The sequence below is a fragment of the Crocodylus siamensis genome, chromosome 1 (genome assembly GCF_052110815.1).
Source record: "Crocodylus siamensis isolate JL-2025a chromosome 1, ASM5211081v1, whole genome shotgun sequence".
NCBI classification, from domain to species: Eukaryota; Metazoa; Chordata; order Crocodylia; family Crocodylidae; genus Crocodylus; species Crocodylus siamensis.
In genome coordinates this window covers 214,102,290-214,124,306 of record NC_143395.1, presented here as the reverse complement: position 1 = coordinate 214,124,306, position 22,017 = coordinate 214,102,290, and the positions used below count along the sequence as shown (strand labels likewise).

The 22,017-nt window shown below is 46.9% G+C and overlaps 2 protein-coding genes across 2 annotated transcripts; both read right to left on the bottom strand.

The window, feature by feature from the left end:
- Nucleotides 1-625: 625 nt before the first annotated feature.
- TAF13 (TATA-box binding protein associated factor 13) lies at nucleotides 626-5,760 on the bottom strand. The gene is made up of 5 exons (XM_090056402.1): nucleotides 5,667-5,760; nucleotides 5,506-5,584; nucleotides 5,290-5,387; nucleotides 1,504-1,702; nucleotides 626-825 (listed from the first exon to the last, which is right to left on the bottom strand). The coding sequence occupies exons 1-4, from the start codon at nucleotides 5,691-5,693 to the stop codon at nucleotides 1,532-1,534; spliced, it is 375 nt and encodes a 124-aa protein (XP_089912528.1). The 5' UTR covers nucleotides 5,694-5,760; the 3' UTR covers nucleotides 626-825; nucleotides 1,504-1,531.
- A 3,123-nt stretch (nucleotides 5,761-8,883) lies between these two features.
- Nucleotides 8,884-19,966, bottom strand: GTPBP8 (GTP binding protein 8). Its single transcript, XM_090040783.1, has 8 exons — nucleotides 19,931-19,966; nucleotides 18,996-19,358; nucleotides 16,733-17,104; nucleotides 14,572-14,670; nucleotides 12,495-12,625; nucleotides 12,031-12,130; nucleotides 11,444-11,562; nucleotides 8,884-9,213 (listed from the first exon to the last, which is right to left on the bottom strand). The coding sequence occupies exons 1-8, from the start codon at nucleotides 19,964-19,966 to the stop codon at nucleotides 9,132-9,134; spliced, it is 1,302 nt and encodes a 433-aa protein (XP_089896909.1). The 3' UTR covers nucleotides 8,884-9,131.
- Between the last annotated feature and the right edge of the window lie 2,051 nt (nucleotides 19,967-22,017).

The window sequence follows — 22,017 nt, the reverse complement described above, 5'->3', positions numbered from 1 at the left end:
CTTTCCTCAGGATCTGACCATGTTAAGTCCTAGGGAGGAAAGGTGAGTCAGCTTTGTTAGGATTTAGACCCCAGATCGTAAGTTGCACCCATTAACCCAAGCTGCCACTATCATGCAAATTAATTTTTCAGAAAGTTTAATAAGTGCTATGCCAAAAATTTTTTTGAAAGAAGAGACCCAAGGAGAAGGGTACTGATACCTGAAAGTTTGCTTATGTCTATGCCAAACACATGGTCTAATGAAGGCATCACCCCCAAGAATTCCTACCCCTCATATAGCTGCAAAGGTCCAGGAAATAACATCCCTTCAACATTATCAATTATACAGACAAGAAATGCCTAATGTGTTATAGTTAGTCTTTCTTCAAGATTACTTATCAAAATCTTTGTTTAGTTACAGTTAGTGTAGGCTGGATGAACCTGAGTTTCAGGCATCTGGAACCCAGATGACTTCAGTCTGTACCCTAGTACAAATCACCCTCATTAGCATTTAGTAATGAATAAACAAGACCATTTCTGATAAACAGAGTACCTTGTTTGCATTGTTACTTACCTGTCTCCATATAAAGACATTTGTCCTGTGTCTTGACAGCTAGAGCCAATAGCTCACTCAAGATCAAGAGGAATGAAGTGTTAAAACATTTTATTCAATACCCATCATCAGGGTGGAGACATGGAAAAGCAAAACTCCTAGTAGTTTGTACTTGGAGAGGTATACAGTGCATTTGGTCAAATATGTCCAGACAAAATTTTTCCACCCACTCCTTTGAAATCCACTTTTGGGATCTGAGCTCTAAAGCATCTGTGCTAATGAGAACCAGAATATCTGTAAAAAAAAAAAAAATAATAAAATCAATAAAAAAAACCAAAACCCCAGTTCATATTTACTGCTTTAGTCATCTGCTACATGACTTGAATATGTTGCCACAAAATGAAAGCAATGAGGATTTCTAGTCCTCTTTAGTGACAACCTCCCCAAATGTCTTAAAATAACGTACAAAAATTCCAATTAACAACAAATGCAATGAGATAAAGCTACTAGTTTCACAGACAACGCTATGGGCCAGTTAAGGCTTAAAAGCACAGAAGGTACCCTAATACTTAGCCTAAAAATCCCCAAACCAATCATAGTTAATTTTTCTGTTTTTGGAAAGGAGGGATGGAATCATTGCCAAAATGGTTAAGGATAATGGCAGGCAAGGTTTTTTAATGGGCAGGGCCCTACCAAAATCACAATGAAATCTTGCAGGTTCCCCCATGTGTCCCCATGCCCTCCCCACACCCCACCGGTAAAGGTACCCCAATGCTTGCTGCTCATTGGCAGGAAGGAGAAAACCAGTTTTAAATATGCCAGTGTTTTTACCTTCCAGCCAGTCAGCAGCAAGCAGGAGGGCCACCAGCAACAGGGGCAGGAGGAACCACCAAGATTAAAGGAGCTGCTGTGTAGCACACTTCTGCTGTAATTTTGGTAGGTCCCAATAATGGGTAGTCCCTAGGAACATACCATCTTTGCACCACACAAAAGGAAGGGATCAAGATCCATAGTTGGCTTCATCAAAAGCCTTCCTGGCCCGTTTGAGTTCTTCATTCATTGTCAACAGATCTTTAACTCTGGCAAACTTCCGTGGGTCCTTGCGGATCAAAAAGACGATGTCTTCAACTTGAACACGACCCTGTCGCCCGATTGACATGGCCTTGTGAGTCTATTGGAAAATACATTTCAGTTATCTATGCTTCCCACTCCCTCCTAAAGCCGAAGTGGAAATTTCCTTTTGTTTTTAGATGGCACTTTCTGAAGTGGAAAGCAAGTCTGATCCTAGCTAAAATACAGTCCAGGGGCAGCAATGTTTTGTCCCTTGCACCCCAAGCCAAAACACAACACTTCTAGAATTTCTTTCATGAGCAACTCAAAATGCTAGCTGTAGCATGATTAAGTAATTTTGCTTGGAAAAAAATATGCAAGAAGTTAAAATCCCATAAACAACCCAATCACTTTGCATTAGCAGCCTTCACCAAGTGTTTTGTGCATAATGAAATGTGACCTAATTTGTAGATGACACCCGAGCCAAAATTATACAAGTAGGAGAGCAGGCTTAAACTAGAGACTGATTTGGGGAAGCAGAGCATGGCAAGCATCAGGCAGTGACAAGAAATTATGCGGTATATATAGTGCAGGTACCTCAAAAAAGAATCTGCTGAGCTAGACAACTTCACTCAAAGACACTTGGATAATGACAGCAAGACACTTCTTTTACAAGAGCAAAACAATCCACATCCCATATAGCAGTGCCTCAACTTTTTTATACTCAAGGCACCCCTCATCCAGCTCAAGGCACAGCCTTAGAACAGAACACAGATTCTCAACCAGGGTGCCTGGGCACTCTCAGCTACTGCTAGATCCTTTGAAGAATGCCCCAAGGTGTAAGGGGATAAGCATCACGTGAAGAGACAAGCAGATGAGCACAGGCTCAGACCTGTCCCTGCAGTAAGAACTGTAGTATATAAATTAGTTTTTGAAATGGGTGCCATTCAAATTCACACAAGTGATGAAGGGGTAGCTTGAGTCCAAAAAAGTTGAGAACCACTGGATTTGAAAACCCCCCACCTCTTTAAGTTTTGACTACAGAAAAGTAGCAGAGCTGGTCTTCTGCTGCAAACAACTCAGAAACCCAGCAGGGCAGCATGTCACAAAGTCATAGACTACAGTCAGAGAGAAGGGGTGGAAGGGATCTCCAGAGGTCATCTAGTCTAACACTCTGCCTGAGGCAGGATCAACCCTATCCAAACCATAATCTAATATCTATGTAAGACTACTGTCAACTAGGACACAACACAGACCTAACATCCTAAACCAGGGGGTTTCAACCTTTTTAAATAAGTGTACCCCCGGCAGATGGACATGGAACGGGGGGGAGGAGGGGTGCACAGCCAGATGCAGAGTGGCGGCAGCATGGCATGGTGGGTGGCAGCCGTGGCTGGCAGCGGTGGCTGCTGTGCATGATCTTTCCCCCCACCCCATGTACAACCAGTGGCTGTGCAGCCCAGAGGGGCACTGCTGCCCTCGCCCCACCCTGGCCCTGCTCCTGGGAGGCAGCAGCGCTTCGTCCCTGCTCGCTTCTGCCTACCCCCTATTGCCTTCCCAAGTACCCCCAGGTGACATCCCCTGTCCTAACCTGCCACAGGTAAAGCAGGGGACCCATAGCAGCAAAGGTCCTGCTTCTATCCAATGCTATCAATATATGCTCAAGGGATCCCAGGAAGAGAGCCATGCCTACTGCTACAGGGGAAGGCAAAAAGCTGAGTCTCCGGGTTTATTTTATGAACCACAGGTAGGTGCTATCACACCTAAGTCCTAATATTGTGCAGCGACCTTTAAGGGAGCTTTGCGGCACCCTGGCTGAAAATCACCAGAGGAGGTGCACACTTATTTCTTTAAAAGGTATCATTTAAAACATAACATGGACTGCAATGCACACATCTCCTTTCTCTTGGAAGCACAGGGAACACAGTTGCTGTGTTACTGTGAACTGCTGGGAATGCATCTGTAGTAAGGCTCTTGAAATCACAGAAAATCATAGACAATTAGGATTGGGGGGGTCCTCAGGAGGTCACAGGTTGTGTCTCACCAACCCAAGGGGCCTATAATGCAATAGTATCATAGAAGATGAGGGTTGGAAGTGACCTCAGGAGGTCATTTAGTCCAATACCCTCCTCAAGGCAGAACTACCCTCAACTACATCATCTCCACCAAGGCTTTGTCTAGGCAAGTCTTAAAAACCTTCAAGGATGCAGATTCCACCACCTCTCTAGGTTATCCATTCCAGTATTTTATGACCTTTCCAGTGAGAAAATTGTTCCTAATACACAACCTAAACCTCCCTTGCTGCAACTTGAGACCATTGCTCCTTGTTCTGTCATCTGTTACCACTGAGAACAGTCTAGCTTCACCCTCTTTGGAACCAACCTTCAGGTACTTGAAGGCTGCTATTAAATCCCCCCAATCTTTTCTTCTGCAGGCTAAATAAGCCCAGTTCCTTTAACCTCTGTTCAGAAGTCATGTTTCCCAGCCCCCTCACCATTTTTGTTGCCATACACTGGGCAACAAAATTTGTCCACATCCTTTCTATAGCAGGAGGCCCAAAACTGGACACAGTACTCCAGGGAAGAAAAACCTGCAGCATCCTTATAGGCTCGGCAGTGCTACGCTGGCTAGCACTACGGAAGAAAGAGACTTGGGGGTCATCATAGACCAGAAGATGAACATGAGCCTTCAATGTGATGCTGCAGCTAGTAAAGCAACCAAAATGCTGGCTTGCATCCATAGATGCTTCTCAAGCAAATCCCGGGACATCATTCTCCCCTTGTACTCGGCCTTGGTGAGGCCGCAGCTGGAGTACTGCGTCCAGTTTTGGGCTCCACAATTCAAAAAGGATATGGAGAAGCTTGAGAGTCCAGAGGAGAGCCATGCACATGAACAGAGGTCAGGAAAACAGACCTTAACAACAATAAGCTAAGAGTCATGGGGCTTTTTAGCCTGGAAAAGCACAGGCTCAGGGGTGATCTGATGGCCACCTATAAGTTTATCAGGTGTGACCACCAGTACCTGGGGGAACGTTTGTTCAACAGAGCGCCCCAAGGGATGACAAGGTCAAATGGTCATAAACTACTACGAGACCATTTCAGGCTGGACATAAGGAAGAATTTCTTTACTGTCCGAGCCCCCAAGATCTAGAACAGCCTGCCACTGGAGGTGATTCAAGCACCTACATCGAACACCTTCAAGAGCAAACTGGATGCTTATCTTGCTGGGATCCCATGACCCCAGCTGACTTCCTGCCCTTTGGGCAGGGGACTGGACTCAATGATCTTCTGAGGTCCCTTCAAGCCCTAATGTCTATGAAATCTAAGATGTGGCCTCACCAGTGCTGAGCAAAGGGGAATAATCATTTCCCATACCCTGTTGGCAGCACACCTACCAATGCAGCCTAGTATGCTGTTAGCTTTCTTGGAAACAAGGGCACACTGCTGGTTCGTATTCAGCTTATTGTCCACTGTAACCCCCAGGTCCTTTTCTACAGAGCTACTGCCCAGCCACGCAGCACCCCCCCAGCCTATGTGTATAGGATTGTTCTGTCTTAAGTGCAGGACTTTTCACTTGTCCTTGTTGAACCTCATGAGGCTCCTTTTCACAAGCAATGCTCCCCACTGTTGTGCCAGGCAATGGGGTGGCCCATGCACCCAGACAAGGCACCCTCCCCGTTGGCAGCAGGTGGGGCTGGCACAAACGCACCATCTCGGTGATGAACTCGATGACCAGGTCCTCCAGGATGTCCACGGCCTCGGTGTAGGGGTTCTGGTCGTCCCCGAAGCCATACATCATACAGCGCACTACGGAAGAGAGTGGAAAAGGCCGCGCATGCGCAGTTACTGTCTCCCCGGGCCTCGCGCTTGACAGGGCCAGGTGCCACCATCCCACCTCCGCGCACGCGCACGCCCCGGCACTCACGCTCCTTGGAGAAGAGGCGCTTGCGTTTGCCCTGCCCGCCGTCCAGGCCGCCACCCGCCTCCTCCGCATCTTCCTCAAACTGCGGACGGTAAAAGGTGGGAGGGGTTACCGTATGCCCAGTGCATTCTCTCCCACTTCCCGGTGCGTATCTCATCACTCACCGGCGCATCCTCCTCCTCGTCGGCCATGATGCCCGCCCCGCCCGCTGCGCACCAGAGCTTCCGCCCTAGCTTGCAGAGCTTCCGGGCTGAGCTGTGGGCGCCGCCATGATTTCGTACGGAACCAAAATCGGGGCCCCACCCCTTCCCTTTGTCCCTTCCATGGGCGTTTCCGTTTACGCCCACCAGACTTCCAGCCTATGCAGCCCCGCGCGGCCATTTTGCCGTACGGACGCCGGCTCGAAATCTTCCCACCCCTGTCATTTGTCCCAGCTGTGGGAGGCTTCCGTTGACTCCCACGGAACTTCCGGTTTCTGCTGGCGAGCGCCGCCATTTCGGTGTACGGTTTGTTGGACTGCGGAGCAGTCTCAAGGCCGGGCCGGGCCGGGCCGGGGCGGCGGGGGAATGTCACCGCACGCTTGCGCTGACAGACACGTGCTTTTTCGTTTTTTAAAATTTAATTTTAGAACGTTTTAAACATAATTTTTAATCTTAATTTTTTAACTTTTAAAAATTAATTTTAAACAAAATATTTTATAATTTTTAAAAATAAAATGTTTAAAAATTAGATTATGTATTTGCTGTACTCGTGCTGTGCCTCTTAAAAAGAGAGGCCGAATCTCATGGGTTGGGAACTATCAACCTCTGCAGCTTTCCCCACCCACGTAGCACCTGTTGTTGGCCTATGTTGAGGTCCCCTCAGCTTCACTTGTACCCCAGTGTGTCAAACCGCAGTTTTACAGCTCCATGTTAGACAAGAGCTCATGAGAAACTACAAGTGAAAAACAAGGTGTTCAGGCTTGACTGGGAAAGAACCTGAAAATCTATTTGAACATGCCAAACCAGTCTTCTGCCTTTCCCTGCTTCCCTTTGCCCAGCCCAAGGAGGGATGAGGGAAGGAGAGGAGAACTCACAACACACTGCTTGGAAGAGACTGAATCCTCTGGGGATCATTTCTAGGTACTGCAGGCCTGCTGTCCTACGTGAACCTTGGCCCAAGAGCATTTTTTCTCCCTCTCAAGCCAGGCTTGTGAGCTGTGGTACTAGTTGCCACCTTTTTCATGCAGTTATTTTTGACTCTTAGGATTTTTAGGCAAGGGTTATACTAGTTGAAAAACTTGTTACTTTCCTGCAGGGCCTCAGTTTGATCATCTCCTGAGAGGAAGTTCTTGGGGCTTGCCTGCATTCATCTACTGCCGTGATGCTCAAGCAGGGTGCTGTAGCACACTGGGGTGCCTGGGGATCCTTTTCCGGGTGCCATACAATGTTAGCACTGCCAGGGGTGCAGACATGCTGCACAAGATCGACCAGAGATTCCCACCAGGAATCCAGAGTGCCCAAACCATTCTGCCCTGTTGTGGCCTCTGAGTTCCTTGCAGCAGAGACTGCTGTGTTATTTTGATGTAGCCAAAAATAAGTGACAACTAAGAGCTGGCATATTCTGAGGGGAGCCCTTGGTCTAAGGAGGTTGAGAACCACTGCTCTACTGGCAAGAGGTCCACTCTCCCAGTCAGGATTAGTTTAACAGTTGTTAAGTATGTTCTGAGTAACATATCACTGCTCTGAATTCAAGCTTATTTTTTAAGAAGTTGAAGAGGAAGAGAAAAAAGGTGCAGCCAAGCTGTAAGTACCAGAAAAATGCAAACCCTTGAGAATGGAGTCAGTGAACTCTCTCCCTCTTTCCACTTTGTGACCAGTATGTGACAAGCAATGAAGAATAAAATCTATTCTTCCCCAAATTCTGTCTCCCTCTAGTGTGTCACTACCTGTTTTTCAAGCTTTTTGGAAAGAAAAGAGGTCTCTGATAGTTTACAACATTACATATCTGTCTGGTAATGCTGTATTTTGCTGCTGCTAATACAGAAAGGCCCAGTTTTTCCCCCCACAAAACTGACATCACAGTGGAAGTGAATAAACAAGTAGTAAAAATAACTCTCATATGCAAGCACAGCTATTAGCTAGTGTTTTGATGTTGGGACCAATAGCCAGAGGGCGGTACAAAGAATCCTAGAAAAGAGACAACTTAATGACTAGCACCTTCATAATGCTACATCTCAGACTATAACGTAGATGTAGGCCAGGGACCGGCAAAATGCAGCCCAGGGGCCAAATGCGGCCTGCCAGGCCATTCTATCTGGCCTGCAGGGCCCCTAAAAAATTTAGAAAATTACTATTTATCTGCCTTGGGCTGCCCGTCATGCAGCCCTTGATGGCTTGCTAAAACTCAGTAAGCGGCCCTCTGCCCAAAATAATTGCCCACTCTGATGTAGGCAGTCTTGGCTTTGATCTGCTTACTGCCTAATGGGATGCTCCCTAGGACTGACCTAAAAAATGTGTCTGATAGTCGCCTACTCCTTGGCATGCCAACAGAGGGCCCTGCTAGCAATTAAAAACCTAGGATTCTGGACACAGTACACCCCAGCAAGATGAATAAGAAATCAAGTATTCCTTCAGGAGTCTGTGGACTGGGGATAGCCAGAGGCTGACCTGTTTTGCTACAGGTGTTTGAAGCAGGGCTGGTTCATTAGCTCCAGAAGAAGAATTGAGCCCAGGTTCTTGTCCAACGATTTATTATGCTCAGGGAAACTCCTGTATGTATAATTCCACAGGTGGTCTGCAAGGTGGGTTAGAAGTATTCCGTCTCTTACAAGTAAATCTTCTTATAAATGTTCAATTTTTTAAATATTTGAAACATTCAGCATTAAATTAATACTTTCAGTTTGGTGGGGATAAAAATCATTATTAGAACTTCTCAGATTTCAGCCACTGAAACCATCTGTGAAATCTGTATACTTAACTGATGCCTACACCCGATATAAGCAGTTGGGTCCTGTCAACTCTTGTTGCAATCAGAATTAGGTGGATGGTTCTGAAAAACTGCTTTGTACTTGCTTTTTTCTTGTCCTCACTAAATCAAGACCTGCATTCCTGTTCAACTTAGAACTAAATGGATTTATCAGAAGGTTTGAATTCCACGTGGTACCCTGATTTCCTCAGTAAAAGAGATCTAGAGAACAATGACTAATTGGAGGGGAAAAACACACTTACATGATGTTCTTGATCTAGCTAAGAAAGGAGGATGCTATGCTTAGGACTTAAATAGCTCAGGGTTTTGCTCACCTCCAGCTATAGCCATATATTCTAGAATGTATGCATTCACTTAAGACTTGATTCACATTCAAGACTGCCTTCATATGAAGGAAGGGAAGGAAATATAAACCGCTTATAAAATATGTTTATTATATTTTAATGATGTTAATAATGGTTAAAAATATGAAAAATAATCTGTTCTGGGAATAATTTAAACCAAAGATTCCACCTTTCTACACACTGAGTTTAAAAAAAAAAATCAAAATAATTCCAATATTCTATATTATTTACAAACTCATAAATCCAAAATCCAGTCGTAGGGCTTTAGTATCTTTTATGGTGGATAAGGGAGTACAACAGGATAGTTGTGTGTTGTCATCAGGTCTCTGTAATGGGTAGATTTCCTGTAACGTGTGCTATAAAGCACCTCAGCAGGTGGATCCCAAAATACTCTATAGAACTGTGGAAACAAAGATTCAGAGAGTCAGGTTTCTAATTTTGCTCTTCTAACCTATGAATAAAAACTAAGTGTAAGATCTAGCTGTCCTAAAACATTTAAGAATATTAAAATCATAGTCCATACAATTCCTTTCCTTTTAAGCTCAGTTATACATAACTACCTCATGTGTCCTGGATAATTCAGGAAAAAATAAGAGTCACATTTAAAATCTGAATTAACCTTTAAAATATTCTTTTTGTACATTTAAACAGACTTTCAAGTTATTTCCTTTTATAGCTTGAATTACTTTAATTTAAAATTTCTCATTCACTATTTCTAACATACAAATGTAAAAGTAAAGAATCAACATAAATATATTATAATTTAACATAGGACTACATAAGTATAATATAGCAAAGTGCCAAGTTTGTTGGAAAAGCTATATTTACTGAATACTTTCTAATAGTTACTAAACTATGAGAAGCAGCCTAGAAAGAAAGATTCAACACACACACAAGAAGATAATTTAGAGCAGGATTTTCTGACTGGTGACACAATCACCTCACCAATCTACCCTTCTCAGTGCTGCTCCAATCTCTTTGCCCTACACTGAAATAAGGACTTATTAATTCTTCCATTCATTAGTTAGTATGTGCAGAAACAACTGCTCAAAACTGAGCAATTGCTTATTGCTCAGTCTAAAATAGATTGACCCCATGTACTATGCGGCACTGCTCAGGCCACAGCTGGAGTACTGTGTCCAGTTCTGGGTGCTGCGCTGCACTTCAAGAGGGATGTGGACAGCATGGAGAGAGTCCAGAGGAGGGCCACCCGCATGATCAGGGGGCAGCAGGACAGGCCCTATGAGGAGAGGCTACAGGACCTGAACCTGTTCAGCCTCCACAAGAGAAGGCTGAGGGGGGATCTAGTGGCCTGTTACAAACTAGTCAGAGGGGACCAGCAGGCATTGGGGGAGTCCCTGTTCCCCCAAACACTACTAGGAGTGACTAGAAATAATGGTCACAAGCTGGCAGAGTGCAGATTCAGACTAGACATCAGGAGGTGCTATTTCAATGTCAGGGTGGCTAGGATCTGGAACCAACTTCCAAGAGAAGTGGTGCTGGCTCCTACCCTGGAGGTCTTTAAGACAAGGCTAGACAATCACCTTGCTGGGGTCATTTGACCCCAGTACTCTTTCCTGCCATGGCAGGGGGTCGGAATAGATGATCTGCTCAGGTCCCTTCCGACCCTAGAAACTATGATACTATAAGACAGATAAACAAGGGCATAGTGACTCCTGGAAAAAAACGGCACAGTATAAAAAATATACTCTGCAACTTGGGTTTCTGCAAGAGTGCCTGCAGAACATGACCAGTCTGCTATGGCAGCCTTTTTGTATGGGTATAAGTGACAACAGAAACACAGAACACTGGAGGGCATCCTAGGCCCTGGTATAGGTTTTCTGCATGATCATGTGCGATACAGTTTTATATTTGTATATTGAAAGCTGACTTGAAAAGACAGCACATTGGGGTCCTAGGTTTGTAACTTGCTCCACGTAAACAGAAGGTTTTTTGTTTTGTTTAACTGACACAGTCTGATCCCATAATGGGAAACTCAAGTTAGGTCCTTTCCATTTTATCTGTAAAATGTCCAATTCCATTCTCATTCACATCAGTGCTCTCTAGTTGGCTTCCCTCAGACAGTACAGATGTAACAGAGGGCAGGGTCTCAGCCTGATGTTCTATTAATGGTGGATCCAGAAGAAAAGCCTCTTCCTTCTCCCAGTCAAGTACACTGATAGGCCAAGAGGAATACAAGTACGGACACTGAAGTTACAGCAACCACAGGCAGCAGTACAATTGAATACAGCAGCATTAATTTGTACTGGGCAGCCTGAGCACAGCTACTACCTTTCTTTTCCAAAAAGAAAGCTACAATCATCCCACAGTAGGTCCTAGTCAACTATGCCTTAGTCACCATCCCCTGCGCTGTCTGTCTGAGGAGTCAGGTGGTCTGAGACAAGCCTCCACATCACAAAACCCACTAGTATGTCTTAACTATGTCACAGTAGAAAGGCCAAAGGAGGTATGGGCCTTAGAAGGATGAAGTCTCACCTCTGTTCTACAGGTACCCTCCCCTGTACTGGTTCTGCGCATAACCAGGACTTCCATCTCTGAAACCACCCAACACCTTCCAGTTAGTTTCCTTTCTTTCAGGTGCTTAAATATAGCATAGAACAGAAGGTTACCTGACTGGGAAGAGCTGAGGAAAACATCCCTGAGTTCGTTGCTCTACAAAGTCCTGGATTGCCAGTACATTTTTTAGTAGCAGTCGCTTGGAAGCTTTGTCAATTTTTGTTAACACGAACTGGAGAAATCCATTGGGTGAAGATTTGGGGTAGGATGGAGAGGAAGAAAAAGAGAGAGAGTGAGAGACGAGAGAAATGTTATTGTGAGCCTGGAAACATTTACAAGATGCATCTTTCTCCCAGAGTTTTCCAACTGCCTTCTGTCTTATCTAATGGGCAAGGTAGTACATTAATGCTGAGTACTTGCCCTATGAACATCTGACCCTTTTCAGGTGTCTCATGCCAGACACCAAGAATTAATTCTATTTTGAAGATCTAGCCCTTAAAAAAAAAAAAAGCCGCTTTTCAGGCCTCATATATTATAATGGAAGGGATTTTTGCCATACAGGTCACCTTTAACTTGCTAGTAGACCTGTACTGCATGGGGTCATCTGGTTGGTCTGTTATGTTTTTTAGGCACAAGTCAGGGGCATTCTTTAAACAGGCCTTTATTCTGGGTTTGTGCTTCAGAGAAAGAATTAACTTACCACATAAGGGATCCCAAACTCTTCCAACATATCTATAGCAATGTTGTCCGCTTCCTGAATTCCTGTTACACCATCCACTAATAAGAATGTCCTCTTCAAGCTGCCAAAGGCACAAAGAGCTAAGTGGCAACATAGCAACGACGGTCTCAGTTCAGTAGCAATGAGAAGTGATTTCAGCCCCCACACAGCCGTTCATATCCACTACAGTTCATCCTGAGAGGACCTGGTGCAGGCCATTACCTTAAATATTTCTTGGGGCTTTGATCTGCCCAGGCATAAGAGACTGATTTACACAATAGATCAAACTTTTCCCACTTCTGTTCAAAAACTGATCAGGGAGTCTAATGCACCCCTTGATACATTTTAGTTTATGTTTATGTTTCTCTCTGCCATCTAATATTTGCAAATATGTGCCTTGGAACTGCAGAAAGCAATACTACAACTGCATTTGGTAGCCCTCTTACTTCTTCCGTTCTTGTAGATAGGCTTCCACCATCTCAGTAAAGTCTTCTGGGGCTCGGTATCCGTAGCCAGGCATGTCCACCAATGTAAAACATTTCCCCACCTTGAAGAAATTAAGTTTCTTGGTGTGACCCTGGAGTGAGAGAACATTATTAAGTATTATCATCTGCTCTGCCTTTGGCTAGGATGATCTAAAAAGGTGTTTTACATTAAGCACATAAGCTGCACGTGGAGAAAATCAAGACAAGATTTGACAGGCCTAGAAGTTGGGAAAGTACGGGTTTGTTTTTGGTTTTTTTTGCATACAACAAGCACTTTTTCCCCACAATACAGCTGCTGGAAATTGGAGTGCACATTATACATGAAAAATACAGTAAGAACAAATTCTGTCATTTCCTAGACAAAAGCAAAAATAAAATCTGCAGCAATCCACAGGAAGCAAAACAATGAGTAGTCTTGGCTTCTGGTTGCTGCTACTCAATAAATCCCTATAAGGAAAGTTCTTTTTTCTCATTCTGCCTTTCAAAAACAAATGGCACATTTTATTCCAGGGCATGCTGTATGCAGGAAAATGCAGTATTTCAGATCTAATTACACTCAGCAGCAGCATAACGTAAGTGACCCCACTGTCTGGAAGAGGGAGGCACTTGTGAAAGCAAGGAACTGATTCAGGATTTAGTGGAAAAAATTCCCTTGGACTAACAGTAGATGAAACCAACTTAAGTTTGTCAAAGTGCAATTATGTAAATCTATGTAGTGATGATGATGTAGGTTTGGCCAGTAGGGACATGTGTACTGATTTATATTTCTGAGATTAAAAGTATTTTTTAAAGCTGAGTGAGTGGAGGGAGGCAGGCCAGATGCAATCTATAGCAGAAAACTTGTACAAACATTCCCATTCAACTGTGGAGAGCAGAAAGCTTCCCACAAAGAGCCAGAGTAAATCAGCTGTGCATGGGAGCAGGTCTCAGCTTTGGAGAAGAAAGTCTGGAATCTTCCAAATACCCCATGAGCTGGAAGCAAGACAAAGGTGTCAAGTACCTCCAGGCTGCCATCATATGAGTAACCTCCACCTGCCCTTTTCCAGCTCACATATGCAAATTTAAGTCAACAGAGATATGGAGCCATGGCCCTGAATCACCCATAACATGCAGCAAACTGGATGATGTTGAGGTTTGGAGTAAAAAAATGGGATGGAATTCGACGGAACAAAATGCATGACTATGCCATTGGGGACCAAGAACAAAAACTTCTTCTGTAAGCCGGGAGTTTATCAGTCTGAAACAACCAAGGAGAAGGACACAGTGCAGCCATAAATAAGGAAAATGCAATCCTAATTGAGAGAAATATCTCCAATACCAACAGAAAGGCAGTCATGCCATGTACAAGGCCCTGGTGAAGGCTTATCCTGAATTCTGTGTACAACACCAGTCATCAACCTTGAGCGTGCATGAGCTGGAAAAAGTGCAAGGATTGGCTGCTAAGAAGACCAGGTACATAGCGAGTCTGCTTGTGAAAGGAAACTAGAAAACTGTGGCTCCTTCAGCACAACAAAATGAGAAGGAACAGGATGTCTGGCAATAAATATACTGTAGGGCTAAACATCACAGAACAGAAGTAGTATTTAAGGTAGGGGGGAAAGCTGACACAAAACCAAGTGGGTAAAAACTGACTGCAAATAGATTTAGACTGAAAATTAGAAGGTGGCTTCTAACTCTCAGAGGGAGGAGGACTTAAGTCAGACTATGCATCTGCCCTTCAGAAAGTGACTAAAAACACCTCTGTAGAGCTCTTGCATTCGTTTTGTTTCAAGAAACTCTACAACAAGCATGTTCTGCTTCCAGGATTTCATCCACTCCCAACATACTCTCCCTAAACTCTGAGGGCTCTTTCCATCATTTATCCATTCATTACTTCACCAGAGATTCTGCTACTGTATTCTGTGCATTCTAGTGGATGCACAGTGGACCAGACACTAACTCACTCAGTCCAAAGCAAAGTTTGGCCCTCATTCTCCCAGCCCACCCGAATGGCACCAGCATCCAACTGAGATGGAGGGAATTCCAAAACGGCACCTACCGGAGTTTTTGATACTCTCACTTCAACTTCTGGAGCCAGAGAAAATAAAGCCTTTATTAAGCAGGATTTCCCAACGTTGCTTCGGCCCATAAAGCACACCTGGAGGGAGAGAAAAGGAGCATTGCAGCATTCTTCTCTCCCTTGCCCAGTACTTTCTATTGCAACAGGAGTGGCTCCTGCAGTTCTTAAAGCCTTGCCAGCCTGGGTGTGGGAAGAATGACTATATACTTCCAGCCTAAGCCTGGGCTCTGGATTCAATTCCCTACTCTGCCTGGAACTTCCTGTGTGACCCTGAAGAGGTCACTTGAGGAAGATCCTATTCCACCCATTGCATATCCCAATCTAAACATGATCTGCTGCTTAAGTACCTGGAATGCCTCTCTTTTTGCAACATACTTTCATCATAGCCTTAAGACTACGTCACAAAAAGCTGCAACAAGGAAGAACCACCCACCTTCTGCACTGATGGTTTTTCAGGACTTGAGCAGGATGGAACAGAATCACGTTTAACTCAGATGCCTTGGTTCTTCTCAGGGTGCCTAACAGATGAAACAGTATCTGGCCCTAAGTTTCCCAGTTTCACATCTGTAAAATGGGGATAAACAGTAGGGCTGTGCGAAGCTTGGGTTCCTGATTTGATTCAGTGGAGATTCATTAGCCAAATCTCAGAATCCAGATTGAATCAGAGGACCCTCTAATCTCTTCAAATTGAACTGGAATCCTCCGAATCAATTTGGAGAGATTTAGACATAGACAAAGCTTTAAATGTTTTTTTCTACATAGCTCTAGGTAGCAGGTGGCTCATGAATGCTATGATGGTGGGACAGATTGAGCGTCCCACAGGAGTGCAGGGGGCTCCCCAGCACGCTCGGCAGTGAACCCAGAAGTGGCTCATAAGCACTTCCAGTCCACTTCTGGGTTTGTTGGGGACTGTGCAGGGGGGCCCCCTTTGTGCCTCCCCCCGACAGGCAACTGGTGCCTCCTGGGTCTGGGGGCCGATCGCTGAGCTGGGGAGGAGGTGCAGGGTGGCCCCCCAGTGCCCTCCCCAGCGGAACTACTTCCAGTCCACTTGCAGGTTCACTGCTGAGCACACGGAGGGCCCCCCACCCCATGAGATGCTCCATCCTCCCCAGCATCGCAGCATTCACAAGCTGTGCCTGGTACCTCAAAGTATGTAGAAAAACCATTTACAGCTATGTCTAGATCGTAATAGCTGACTCCCAAATCAGCATCGAATCTTCAGATTCGGATTCAGCTGAATCAAATCACGCTCAGTGATCCGAATCAACAAATCAAATCGCTGTCCCTGATTCAGGCCAGATCCGAACTGAATAGGGCCTGCTTTGCACATCCCTAATAAACAGTTCTTTCCCTATCCTACAGAGGTGCTGCTGTAACATCATACACACCAGATCATGAGGTGCTCAGATGCTGTGGTGAGAGAGGCCAGACAAGTACCTCAGATAAACAATGGGTCTCATCCAAGCAGTCCCTGGATCTCTCTCATACATACGTACGTAAACACCTTCAGAAGAAGCCAAGAAAAGCACAGAACCTGATGCCTCAATGACACAGAAATTGCAAAAGTTGCCCTAACTGTGAGGGTTGATCATTTTGTTCCCTTCAGAAAGGTCCTGAAAGTTCTAGGACCCAGTGCAGGGAATGGGGATCTAGCATGGCGGATGGGAAGTCAACCCAGCTGGGCTGATTCCATTCCCTGCTGGATCTTGTGCTGGGGATAGAAAGTCAGCCCAGCTGGACTGACTTCCCATCCCCGGCCTACGGTCGAAACATTTCGACTTCTGAAATGTTTCAACTAGCCTCAGTTTTTTTGAGGCTATTTCAATGGCCTTTGTTTCGTTTTGATTTTGCTGTTTCAACCTCAAAATTGCTTGAAACACTGTTGAAACGAGAAGGCCGGTGAAATTTTGCACAGCCCTACTTACTACAGACTTATGCTGGCAGGTCCCTTGGATTTTTGCAGAGGGCTGGGACTGCACTGAGACATTCTTCTTTGCCTCTGCCTAGCCAAGAAATTACCAAAACAAATGTAACTAGAGCCTAAGAATTCAAGGAAAGAAAAAAATGTTACACTGGGGGAACTTCCAAGTTTCTCCTGACAGTAGCTGTAGAAGCAAGGCCTGCCTTTTAATGCCCTGACCTCAGGCTGTGACAGTAGTGGAACGTGATCCATGCGGATGGCAGAACTGAAATAATCAATCGCGTGGTCTTTTGAGGGTCTGAAAAGCAACTCTGCCCACTGGATGTAATCCAGGCTGGGGTTGAAGATCCGGAAGTTTTCAGTGTTCACACCGGACACAAGATATCTCTCCAGATGCTGGAGGGGGAAAGTCAGTTTAGTGAGTGTTTTATGATCCATCCGCAGTATGTTTGCAAATGAAGCTTTTTCTGGCAAGCTCTTCCAGGTTGCAGCATATCTCCGTAGCAGCCAGTTTGCCTCAAAAAGTTTCCTTGTCTTCTGCAGGTAGAACATCTCTGCATACTCTGCTTTGACTCCCACAAGCTCATCAGCCTACAGGTAGCAGAAAATTACTAATGAGCACAATGAGGTAATTAGCCATGTTAGTTTGAACTCAAGCAGAAGGCAGGGTAGAGATACACCTTATAGACTAACTAAATCCACCTCTAAATCTCTGATACAGTTAGTGTATAATGTGTATCCCTACCCTGCCTTCTGCCAATCTTTACCAAGTTACCCCACTATCTTAACCAAAGACAGATTCTTAAAGACTTGTCTGCACATAAAGTTATTTTTGAATAGCTGCCCATGTGGCCACTCGTACTGAAATAATGGCATGTTCACCTGGTTCTGCAGAAGCAGCTGCCATACTTTTAAATTCTCACCCTACATTAATTCAAATGCATGATTAATCCTAAAACCCTTCCAGTGTAGACAAGCACTTGCTCAAGACTGGTGTCTCATGTTCAGAGCTCTAACCAGTGGAAAGCTTCAAAAAAAGAAAAACAAAAGGTCTGCCTGAAGAAAATGACCTATCAACTTCACATGATCAGGGCAGCCTAGTGACTATAGCCAGCAGCCCATGACATGATGCTGCTAGCACGCCATCCACCTATCATGGACTCCTCAGCCTCCTTTACAGGTAGGTCATGCCACAGGAAGCCACTTTAACTGCTCTGCCATCACCACCCTGAAGGGGTCTGCAATGAGGGGTATAGTTGGGGAGAAGTAGGGCTAGAAGGGATCTCCAGACCGCCTCATCTAGTGCAACCCCTTGCCTAAGGCAAGATCATCCCTATCCAAGCCTTCCCATGCAACCATAATCCATGCTCTACATAACACTACTGTCAACCCTGACACAACATAGACCTAACACCCCAACCTGCCACTGGTAAAGTAGAGGAACTGTGACAACCTGCTTCTATGAAATGCAGTCAATATATGCTCAACAGGTCACGGGTAGAGGGCCACGTACCCCAAGCTACAGAGAAAGGCAAACCCCTCCCCCCTCCCCCCCGTCTGTATTTGACCACGGGGTAGAGGTCCTTCCTGACCCCAGATATAGAGATTGGTCAGACCCTGAGTGAAGGGGCAAGATCCTCTAGCCAGAATCCTCCAACTTTGCTCTTAATAGAATTGGCACAACCCAGTTGAAGCTTTAAAACACCCACCAAACACATACAACAGAAAATACTTGCCTAATAATAAAGGGGAAGACTACTGGCATGCCAGGCACTGTGGAGCTAGAGAAAGAAAAACCCTGAGTCTGGCGGAGACTAGGCCAGGGGCTGTCACCCTTGTTAGACTTCAGCCTCCCCACTTGGAAAGTGCCAGCTCTTGGCTTCCACTTGTTTTCTTCTCCTTGACTAGGGAAAAACACGGGAGCTGCTCCTCTGGGGCACGGAGCCCACAGTGGGTCAGAACACTGTTGACACTGGGGGTTATTTGGAACCTTTGGGTTCACATGGCCTATCACAGGGCGACGCTGTGCGGGCGCTGCCACCCCTGGGAGAGGATCTCAGGAAACCCGGCTGTTACCAGCAACCTTCAGCTCCCTGACAAGGGTCCAAAGAGGATGGAGCTGGACTGCTCTCAGTGGTGACAGATCACAGAAGGAGCAATGGGCTCAAGTTGCAGCAAGGGAGGGGTGGGGTGGATAGTAGAAAGAACGCTCTCACTGGAAGAGGCTACCCAGAGAGGCGGTGGGATCTCCTCCCCTGGAGGTTTGTAAGACCCGGGAAAACAAAGCCCTGTTAGGGTTGATACAGCTAGCGCAGGGCCTGCATGAGCCGCCCGCTGAAGGGCCTCCCAACCCTCCTTTGCTACGATGCGCTCCCGATGAAGCTCCAAGCATCGAGAGCGCGCAGCCAGGGACGCGCGAGCAGGGGGCTGAGCGGGGGCCTCCGCCCGTGCCCGACAGCGCGACCTCCCACCTAACACTCACCTCCACCCGCGGCCTCAGCTCCGCCCTCCCCCGCTTCACGTGCCCGGGGGGCGGTGTCTGGAGCCGGCGGCGGGCTCGGGCCTCGCCTCGCCCCGCCCCGCAGCAGCCGGGGCCGGGCTCCTCCTTGCGCCGGGCGGGCAGAAGAGGCCGCTGCCGGTCGGACGGACCTGTGTGTCTCTCCCTCCCCTTGTACGCGGGCTCCAGCGGGGCGGCGGCTCTGCCCCATCCCCTCGATGCCGGCGCCTTCCGCCTCAGCGCGGCCCTGGGCTCCCTCCGCTTTCCCTCTAGAGGGGGCAAAGCTGCGCCAGGCCTGGCCTCGCCTCGGTTCTCTCCTCTCCTCTTTTCTTTGGGGGGGGCGGAACCCTTTAAGAGCGGTTGCAGCTTCTGGGAACATTGGTGTGGGCTTGGGGAAGGGGAGGGGCTGCCTCCTATCTTGATGTTCCCACCAGCTCCTGCCTGCCCATGTTTTCCTAGCCCTTATCCAGTCATGTCTCAGCAGTTTTGCTGGGTGGTGTCCACTGGCTCCTCCAACTCGTTTGAGGGCCAGTGTGCCCTACTCAATGTTTCCCACCCCCAAGCACTTGTTATCAAGCTCTCACCCTCCCTGGCCTCCCTGCTATTGTTTCAAGTTGTCCCCAGAGCTCCGTTGATGCACACCTGATAGTCCCGTCCCCCCATCCTGTGGTTAGAGGAGGCTACAGTTCTTTCGGCTATGCCCATGATCTTCCCATGTATCATACCAGCCTGCCTCTCTCTGCACCCAGCCTGGACAGTGCACAGGGAAGGAGCAGCTTGTTCCCTCTGCTATCCTCTTTGTTCAGGGTGTGAGCCCCCCACTCTAGAGACAGAAGGTTTAATTTCCTGCTGAGCTTTTCCTTGGTGCTGGTCACTGGAGGATCCACGTGTTTCACAGACATGAAAGAACGTGTTCTTACCGCATTTTTCTGCGGCAGTGGGGGTATGAGCTCCATTGTGCAGATGGTGAGGCCTTGAAAATGTGAGAGGGGGTCTTCAGAAACAAAGGCACAGAAGAACCTGAATGTATTTGTGAAGTATGAATGCACAGGATGACTAGAGATGACTAGTGAGACGTGGCTATGATCCTTGGATGCAGCAGAGCTATCTTTGGCAGCAATGGAGAACATCACTAACCTCATGCCAGATATTTGTACGAATTTTGTGATCCTAGGGTGTCACAGAGCTATTTTCCATAGTGAGTTAGGAATTTTGACAGCAGCACAAAGGCTTCCAGATAGGTGCTTTTTAAGACACTTGCAGAAATAAGTACAGGGCTGTCAATCACAGTGGTGATTTCTCCAGCTCCTACTTTGCCCAGCCCTCCAGGGAGGCACGTGACTGGAGCCTCACAAACAGAACATGCAACCAGGCACGCTTCTAGGCCCAGCATGCAAGTTAGCACAGGAGTTCGCACATGAGGGCAGGCAGAAGGGGTATGAGGCTCCAGGCAGGGAGCCTGCAGGGAATGGCCTGCACAGTAGTAGCCCAGACCACATGGTGGTTCTGGATGTGTTGCACCCTGAAGCTCCACCCTGCACCTGGACCCCCCTGCTCTGGTACTACCAGGGTCTCCACCCAAAGAGAGCCCATGTTTCCAGCCTCTACCTAAATGGAGCCTGCGGTCCCTGCCCCGACCTGGGCAGGACCCCTGCCCCAGCCTTCACTCAGATGGAGCCCCTGGCTTCCTGTGGAGGCTGCCTGGCACAGATGCAGGCAGCTGGGTCTGGGAGCACTGACAGCTCCCCTTGTGGGATGTGCTCAACAGTGGAGGCCCTGGAGTGCCAGATAAGGGAACACCAGGCAATGGAGCAATGGCTGCGAGCCACTAGAGATGCAGAACGATAACTGGACACCCACTTCCAGGTACTCCATTCAACAACTGACGATGCCTTGACAGAAATAGAGAGCCACCGTGAGGTCCAGTCAGGGGTTGCCTGGACATAGGTAGTCTCTGGCTGTAGGAGGCACTGCACCAGGGAAACCGTTCCCCTGGAGCTCCACAACCATTTTGAACCCCTCACACTAGTTGAACCAGCCAAACTTCCAGCCCCAGCATATGAGAAAGGAGGGCCATGAGCAACTGCGCCCAGAACAAGACGCAGAGTAGCTGTGGTAGGCAATTCGCTCCTGAGGGGGACAGAGGGTGTAATCTGTCGCCTCGACCCTGTAGCCCATGAGGTTTGCTGCCTCCCTGTGACTTGTTTCCATGATGTGACTGAGAGGATCCCCAAACTCATCCAGCCCTCAGATCACAATCTCATGCTACTCATTCAGATGGGCACAAATGACATGGTGTGGAGCAATCCTGGCCAGGTCATGCATGATGACTATAGGGCTCTGCGGGCTGGGCTCAATGGTCTAGGGGCTCAGGTACTTTTTTCCTCGATCCTCACAATCACAGGTCATGGGCCCTGGAGGGATAGGTGCATTAGTGAGGTGAACAGAAAACTTTGGCAATGGTGCCATTGTGAGGGGCTTGGCTAAGATTGCTTGGGGACGGGCAGTCAATCAACAGTTCTAGTCCAGGTCATGCCAATCACAATAGTAACAGTTTAGTAGCCCAAGGGAACCCATTCTGAAGAGAGCCCAAGGAAAGGTCACATCCCTTCACATAAGAAAGCCTAAGGCTTCCCATGGCAGACTCAACTGCCTGTACACAAATGCCAGAAGCTTGGGTAACAAGCAAGAGGAGCTGGCCCTTCTCCTGACCAATAAGTTTTATGACCTTGTAGGGACAACAGAGACTTGGTGGGACTCCTCCTATGACTGGTTGGTAGGTATAGAAGGCTATACCCTCCGCAGGAGAGATTGTGTTGGGAAGAGGGGTGGGAGTGTAGCTCTCTATGTCAAGGAGCAGTACACTTCCCTTCAAACTAAGTTCACTAACTATGGAGGGTGCCTTGAGACTCGCTGGGTTAAAATACGGGAGAGAGTATGGGGAAGGGGATATACTTGTAGGAGTCTGTTACAGAAGAATCAAGAAGACCTGGATCTCAAATTCAAT

Coding starts and splice junctions, on each gene's coding strand:
- GTPBP8 (XM_090040783.1), bottom strand. CDS start 19,966: ATGGAGCTCATACCCCCACTGCCGCAGAAAAATGCG. Junction 19,359..19,930: donor CACTGCCGCAGAAAAATGCG/GTAAGAACACGT, acceptor CCGCTCTTAAAG/GGTTCCGCCCCCCCCAAAGA. Junction 17,105..18,995: donor AGCTGAGGCCGCGGGTGGAG/GTGAGTGTTAGG, acceptor TGCTACCTGTAG/GCTGATGAGCTTGTGGGAGT.
- TAF13 (XM_090056402.1), bottom strand. CDS start 5,693: ATGGCCGACGAGGAGGAGGATGCGCCG. Junction 5,388..5,505: donor GCGCCTCTTCTCCAAGGAGC/GTGAGTGCCGGG, acceptor TCTCTTCCGTAG/TGCGCTGTATGATGTATGGC. Junction 1,703..5,289: donor TCGAGTTCATCACCGAGATG/GTGCGTTTGTGC, acceptor ATTTTCCAATAG/ACTCACAAGGCCATGTCAAT.